This window comes from Nelumbo nucifera, chromosome 2 (assembly GCF_055504915.1).
Source record: "Nelumbo nucifera cultivar China Antique chromosome 2, China Antique-T2T, whole genome shotgun sequence".
Taxonomy (NCBI): Eukaryota; Viridiplantae; Streptophyta; class Magnoliopsida; order Proteales; family Nelumbonaceae; genus Nelumbo; species Nelumbo nucifera.
Window position 1 is genome coordinate 26839515 of NC_142650.1, and position 7865 is coordinate 26847379.

Here is a 7865-nt window from a genome sequence, read left to right on the forward strand (position 1 = left end):
GAGGTAAGCAAAGAAAAATGAAACAAACCCAAAAGGAGCCAAATAGCTAGCAGAATAGACTACCTTCAGGAGTATCAGAAACGCAGAAAACAGAAGTAAGAAGAGAAGAAGGATTATCAAAAGAAGAAGGAAGAAGAATTCGATAGAGATTTGCTGCACCGATGGTGGAGTCTTCAACGGAAGTTGAAGATTGATCAGAGAAGGGGAGAAGGGGGAGAACTGCTACTTCTGGAAGTTGCAGTGGTAGGTACTAACATACGAGAGTGAAACCGGAGAGGAAGAAGAACAAGGAGAGAGAGAGAGAGAGTCCATTGAGTTTTGATAAGATGAAAGTTGCAGTGGTAGGTAACTTTTTAACAATTTTCGATGTAAAATTTACCTAAAATGGAATTCTACACTCACCTAAGATGTAAAATAACATCTCATCCAAACGTATGTAAAATTAAACTGGGGTGTAAAATTTACCCCGGATTTTTCACTTCAAACAAACATGGCCTTAGGGAATGGTTTAAGAGTTCAATAGTCTCGATTAACCCATGATGTAACAATTAAATAATAAAAAATTAAAAATGGATAGAAATACTAAAATCTATAGAAAAAAGAATAAAAAGTTTATAGAAAAATTAGGAGACATCAATGGTATTATACATTTATCATATTATACAAAAATAAATGTCATAATTAAATAATAAAATTTCAAATTACATAGAAATATAAAAAATTATAGAAGAAATTTGAAAGAAAGTAGACACATCTCTGATATTATTATTGTTATTATTAAAATTAAAAAAACCATACTATTATTAAAAGTGTGAATAAGGTCTAGATTCTGAATTTTTTTACTAAAAAATCTTACTTTTTGAATTTGATCTTTCTTTATTATGAGGGTACAAAATATAACTTGAACTATTAATTTTATTCCCTCCCCTTAAATCGTATATTTAAGGTACACTAAATAAACAAACCTTGTGGAATTTTCTTGACCACAACTAATTTTATTCCCTCTCTCTAACTATGTGGGCTGGAAATCTAATTTAAAACATAATAAATTCTACTAATTAAATCTATATCCTTTGTAGACTTTTCTTGAGTAAAGTATCCCTGCTTATTGTTTCTTACCAATAAATTTTATAAATTAAATTTATATTCAATATTTTTAATAATTTAAAACTTGTGTTCAAAGCTAAAATGAAAAATAAACAACCCATTTGCCTAGGTGGTGGGTGAGTATTTCAACCATCTATATCAAATGGGTTAACCAATGATCTCAGTTTAATAATAAAAATATAAATATTATAAAAATTTTAGGCACATCTCTAGTATTATATATTTATCATATTAAATAACAATAAGTATGATAAATCAGAAGTGTTTTTATTAATGATGGAACATTTTAATTAATTATAGAAAATTTTGGCATATCTAAGATATTACAAATTAATCATATAAAACAAAGATAAGTGTGATAAACAAAAATTATTTTTAGAATTAATTATGGAAATATAATAAAAATTTTAAAGATGCCCAAAAATGAGATCCGTTTTTCTTTCAAGTCAAATTGGTTAACACATGATGTCATAATTATATAATAAAAACTCAAAAATAAATAGAAAAAAATATTATAGAAAACACAAAATTGTGTCTATAAAATTTGTGCACATCCCTAATATTATACATTTATCATATTGACAAAAATAAATATTATAAATAAAAAGTATTTTTTATTAACAACTAAAATGAAAAACAAATTTAAATCCACCAGAACACCATGGTTTGATTACTCATATTTTTTAATGGGTTCTAATAAGGATATTAAAATTATTATTATTATTATTATTATTATTATTTACTAGTATATATTATAAAATATAAAATATATTTTATAATAACCCATTTATAACTGGTTCTATAATAGACTCATGTTGGACCGGATCAGATTGGACCAATATCGGCCCATTAACGCCCTTAAAAATTGGTACAAACGTCTATTCCAAATCCTATTCGATATTTTTAAATCTGTTCGGATTTTGGATAGTTTCTGTTTTTATTAACAGGACTGGATTTGGATGTGATCCATTTACAGATCTACTTCTATCAGTCGCCGATCAACCCTAGCCAGTTGCCACATCCGGTGAGTACACTTTTCTCCAATTATCTCACGTAGTGGCGTAGAAAAGGCAAGACCAAGGGGCCTTTACAGTGCAATGAAACAGCCAGCATAATGGGACCCACTTTGGCTGTCGGGTCGAAAACAACCCGCACTGGATCCAATCCGTTGACATTGTAGTTTTGAGAATACAACATAACATTTTCAGATCAACCTCTCGAATTTAGACATGTTCATGGCCCAGCCCGGCCCTCGGGGCTTGAACATGCATTTTAGCCCATGGGCTTGACCTTGAATCTAAAAGCCTGAGCCTCATTATTTTACGGGCCGGGTTTGGGATTTGTTAAAAAATTTTGACCCGACTTTTGTATAATTTAAACCCTAAATTCTTAAATCGCCTAACCCTAATCCTAAATTCTTCTCACTTTTTTTTTTTCATTCTCATTTTTCACTCTCATACTCTCAGAATCGGTTCTCATTTCTCACTATCAGACTCTCAGAACCGGCGAACCCAGGTGCACCGTTTTCACTCTGTGAACTTAGGCACTAGCGGCCAGCGCCACCAGAACTAGGTCGTCTCTCTCTCTATCTCTCTCTCCAACCGGCACAGTTTTCATCTTCTATCTTCTCATTCTCAGTTTCTCACTCTCAAAATCGGCGAACCCAGGCGCACCGTTTTCACTTTGCGAACTCAGGCACCGGCGGCTAGTGCCACCAAAACTAGGTCATCTCTATCTCCGGCGGTGAGCTCTCTCTCTCTCTAGTCGATACTGTTTTCATATTCTATCTTCTCACTTCTCAATGTCCATTCTCACTCTCAGACTCCCAGGAATCAGCGAACTCAACTCAAACACCATTCTCTCAATCTGCGAACTCAAGCATCGGTGCTTAGACTCCTAGGTCGAGCTTCGGACTTTTTATGAGGGTTGGGCTTGGGCCCAACTTGTAGGCCCGTTGGTCGAGCTGGGCTCGGGCTTGGGCCTAAAAAATTTCTGTTAATAAAGAACAAAAGCCCAGCCCAGCCCATGAATAGGTCTACTCTCGATGATAGATATTTTATAAATTTTACAAAGAAATACGAACAAGCCCAATGCAGATTCCTAAATTCCACTGCAAAGTTATAAATATTTAAAATGTCAAACCCCCCCATTTTATATATATATATATATATATATATATATATATATATATATATATATATATATATATATTTAATATGATTGAATTTGAATATTCAAATAAACAAATACCATTTAGGGGGTGCAGATCCGATTAAAAAATATGGTTTAATTAATCTGTCGGATTTGGATAATTCCTTAACCGATTTCAAATCAGATCGGATAGAATAATAGGATCTAATTAAAAGTCTGGCTGAATTCGGATTACCCCTATCTTTCCGAAAGATTATAGAAAATAGTTGAAAAAATATTTGTATTTTTTTATGTAAATTAAACTGTTATATATTTTTTCTTTTTAATAATTTATTAAAATTTTCAGAAATTAAATTGAATCAGATCATATTTTGATTTGATTGATGTTGTGATCAGATATACTATTTGTATTACCAGTTTGGGTTCAAACATACCATGATTCGAATTTGGTTCACAAAAATAGAGGCAATTTTGAAATCTAGACTCTGTGTGAAATAGGGGTGTAAATGGATCGAATTTGAATTAAATAAGGCAATATCTAAATTTGAATCCAATTATAAAACTTGATATCTGAATTTGATTTGAGATTCGATAGACGTTGAAAACTAATATTTGAATTTGAATTCGATTAAATATTCAAATATTCGATTTGATTCGAATTCGACTAATTAATCATTTAGATAATTAATAAATATATAAAATAAATATTTTATTTATATAAAGTATATAAATATATAAATTATTTATATAATTTAATTATTATATATAAATTATATAAAATATTTAAATACTTATATATAAGAATTAAATAATTGATCAAATTTAGATATTTATCAAATCAAATTATATTGAAATTCAAATATAATTAATTAATCGATATAAATAGGATATCCGAATTTCACCAATATTCAAAGTTTTTTAAATCAAATTTCGGAATACCATTGACACCCATATTTTGAAAGAACACAAATACAAATACAAATACAAATATGTTGAGTGCAAAAACTTTCCAAACTTAGCCCTATTGCCAAAACTGCGAAAAATTCTCGCACTCCTTTCTCTTTCAAAACCGCCACATGTTCAAGCAGATGCAACTATTTTATCTTCACGTGGTCGGAGCTAATACACACCGTCGAAACTGCGCTACCAGACAAATCAGACGGTTCAAAGGATCCAACGTCACGTGATTCACTGCTCAACGTGGAAATCACCTCAGAGGACGTCGTCCTCTTGTATAGACGCCGTTTCTGAATTATAGGGCACGTGCGTAGCTCCGATATCTCCTCCGCCCACTTCCTTACTCGAATCAACGGTCTAGATTCTGTCCTGTTTATAAATCCTCTCTCACTCTCTCTCTCTCTGCACTCACCCACTCGGTCTCTCTCTATATAAAGCGACTGGCGAGCTCTCTCTGTTAATCGTGGAGATCTTCTTGCCTCTTCGCCCACTCATTCTAAGCTCTCTCTCTCACGTCAAAGTTTCCTTTTTTTTTTTTTTGTTTCTCGTTTTATTTTGGGGAAGAACAAAAAAGATGCTTCTTCGAAGCGCCTCAACACCGATCTTGAATTCATGGATTCCGCAATCGAAGGAGTCGTCGCCGGAATCTGACCTGTTTCTTCATATACCGAAAACTCGACCGATCACATTGACGGCCTCGTCGGCTTCGGTGTCTCCTGGCGACGATTCCATGAAGAAGATGAGCAGAGCTCTGTCGGAGACTGATCTCCGGGAGCTTGCGGTATTGAAAAAGAAGACATTAGGGAGGAGCCTTACTGGGCTGTCTTCGTTTTCGGTGGAAGAAGAGGAAGAACAAGCGGGAATCAAGTCAAGGGCTTCGTCTTTGGAGCGGTTGCTTTCGAGCTCTGGTTTGGGGGAAGCGGTGGAAGCCATGGACGAGGGGTGTGTTGTTGGGGTGAAGGATAATGGGTTGGCAACTCTTCCTGTGGGCGGTGGAGTTGGGAGTGATGATGGCCGGATATGTGGTGGTGGTGGAGGAGGAGGAGGAGGATCAAATGGTGGAGACGGTGAAGGGGGTTCTGGGTTTTCGGATTCGAATCATGGGAACGATCGCACGGATGTTTACTATCAGAAGATGATCGAGGCGAACCCTGGAAATGCACTTCTTCTGGGGAATTACGCGAGGTTCTTAAAAGAGGTAATGAACCCATCCAATTCTTGTTTTTTCTTTCTAGAGAAAGAAAAGAAAGGAATCAATCCTGACGGACTTTTGTTTGATTAATTGGAAACAGGTTCGGGGTGATCTAGCTAAAGCCGAAGAGTACTGTGGGAGAGCAATCCTGGCAAACCCATCAGACCAAAATGTTCTGTCACTCTATGCAGAACTGATATGGGAAACTCAAAGAGACTCTGGTCGTGCTAAGAGATACTTTGATCAAGCTGTTAAAGCATCCCCTGACGACTGGTAAGAATTTCAGTCTCACCTATTTGAATTTCTCCGGAATAAAAATAAAAATCTTTTGAGATTGGCTCAAGCGGGTTTCTTTTCTTTCCTATGAAACCGAATTTTCGGTTTTCCTCAAAATTGAAAATTTATTCATAGTTATTCAGATTTCTCTTGTTCTTAATCTTAAGCTCACTATGTTATGCAGTTATGTTCTAGCTTCATATGCTCGGTTTCTGTGGGACGCCGACGAAGAGGAGGAGGAGGAAGAACAGGAGGAACATGGAGTAATGAACTGTACAGTACCACCGCAACCGCCACCACCAAACTTCATTGGAGGAGCTCCTGCACCTTTGACTTCTGCGTCTTAGATTTACAGAATTCGTTATAGTAATCTTTGTTTTTTTTTCTTTTCATCCCTCCTCCTCTACCTTGTACAGAGAAAATCTAGAACCAGAAAGAGGTGGGAGATAGATAGGTTTAGGCGCCAATATCGATCAGAATAGTTTTGTTCATTGTTCGATACAACTGCTACCAGTGGACTATAAATCTAGAATGCATCAGAAGAAACCCGAGTGCAGAGAGAAATATAATAAAATAAATGAATTCAAAACAATCCTTGACACCTTCTCCAAGCCCAAGTGCAGAATACAGAGTGATATTTTCTCCAGGAGGGTTGAAGCATGAAGCACAAAACGACGGGAAATAAGGAAGAATGATTTGCTTAAATTAATACAAGGGTTTAACTTAACTTTTTAAGATTGTTGATTAACTAAACAAGCCCAAACGAAAGCATGGTTTGGTTTAAGATCTGTTTTCTTGTTGTCGTATTGTGCTTTATGTGCTGGCGGTTCACCAGTCAACACCTACCTCTTTGCATCTTTCTCTGAAGTTTCAGTCCAGAACCTTTTCAATTACTTTTGCTCGATTGAAGCCTTTCAGAGAGAGAGAGAGAGAGGCTTGTGCAGGTGCAGCTGTGGTGTGCATGCTGTATACCGAAAATCTACCCTATTTGGGTATCAATGAACAGGGTTAATTAGGGTTAATTAGGCTATTAAGAGAGGAACACAAGTAAAGTTCCAAGGTAATTTCACAAATTTTGTTGACTTTCCATTCTGCTCTCTCTTATTTTCTATCAAACCAAACGTAGCCTTAGGGAAGGGATCAAGAGTTTATGTAGCAAAGGGTTTGCAATATGGAGATTTGATTATGGAGCCAAATAATAATAATGGAGATTTGACTCATATACCATTACATTGGGTTTTGGAGTCCAGTGATAACCAAAGAGGGATGACAATGACAATTATATATTATATATGAAGTTGTGATTTCTTCTCAAAACCAGAATTAAGAAAAGAAGTTTAAGAGGCTTTCAACAAAAAGTTCAAGAGTATATCACTATATCCCCTCCACTGAAATAAATGAATGAGAATTAATTAACACAGGTATAAGATATTATCTGCATGAGCCCTGAATTGTTTAAAGAACAAAGAGTCAATTCTTTCAAATGATAATCAGACCCTTTTCATGTATTGACACAAATTTATTCCTTAACAAAACACAAAGGGTAAATTGAATGTGTTTTTCAAGATAACCCTTCATTTACCCATATCAAAGGAAGGACTACAAGTCTACAATAAGATATCAATTAATTGATCAATTTATAGTTATATTAAGCATATATACTCACATACAGCAACCTGATTAACTCTTCCATCTCTGTTATTTTGGATTGATGAAGACATGTAAAGCATTAAAAAAAACATGTTTAAGACATTTATACAAAATTTTGTATTGCTGCTGCATCTTGAGTGAGTCCATGTGAAGTCCTAAACAAAGTTTGCTTCTATAATCAAGCATCATCAAGCACACCAGATGTGGCTTTTACCTCGAGAACGAGAACCCAGCCTCTTAGTTATCTCAAGTGAGAAAATGTTTCAACTCCCCAATGAGGGTGGTTGGTGGTGGGCGGAAGAGGATACCAAATTTGATGACATCAGGATTCAGGAATATTCGAATACTGAGAAAGTGTCAATATATATTGATGCAGTACCTGCAGCCATGGATTCAAAGATTCCCTCTCTCTCCCGGGGACTTGTACCAATTTTGGGGTGGACTACAGTCTACTTATCCCAATTTTTTTCAAACCCAAAAGGCAGAAAGTTAGAAAAGAATGGTCCAAATCAAAATAATCGATGATGGTTGA

The 7865-nt window shown here is 35.1% G+C and overlaps 1 protein-coding gene across 1 annotated transcript; it reads left to right on the forward strand.

The window, feature by feature from the left end:
* The first annotated feature begins 4631 nt into the window (after positions 1-4631).
* LOC104595401 (uncharacterized) lies at positions 4632-6294 on the forward strand. The gene is made up of 3 exons (XM_010256123.3): positions 4632-5413; positions 5508-5680; positions 5868-6294. Exons 1-3 carry the CDS (start codon positions 4790-4792, stop codon positions 6028-6030), a joined length of 960 nt encoding a protein of 319 aa, XP_010254425.1. The 5' UTR covers positions 4632-4789; the 3' UTR covers positions 6031-6294.
* Positions 6295-7865: the final 1571 nt, after the last annotated feature.

What these genes read in the sequence shown, in the direction of transcription:
- LOC104595401 (XM_010256123.3), top strand. Translation starts at nt 4,790, where the DNA reads ATGCTTCTTCGAAGCGCCTCAACACCGATCTTGAATTCATGGATTCCG. An exon ending in ACGCGAGGTTCTTAAAAGAG is followed by an intron (nt 5,414 to 5,507) that starts GTAATGAACCCA and finishes AATTGGAAACAG; the next exon opens with GTTCGGGGTGATCTAGCTAA. An exon ending in AAAGCATCCCCTGACGACTG is followed by an intron (nt 5,681 to 5,867) that starts GTAAGAATTTCA and finishes TATGTTATGCAG; the next exon opens with TTATGTTCTAGCTTCATATG.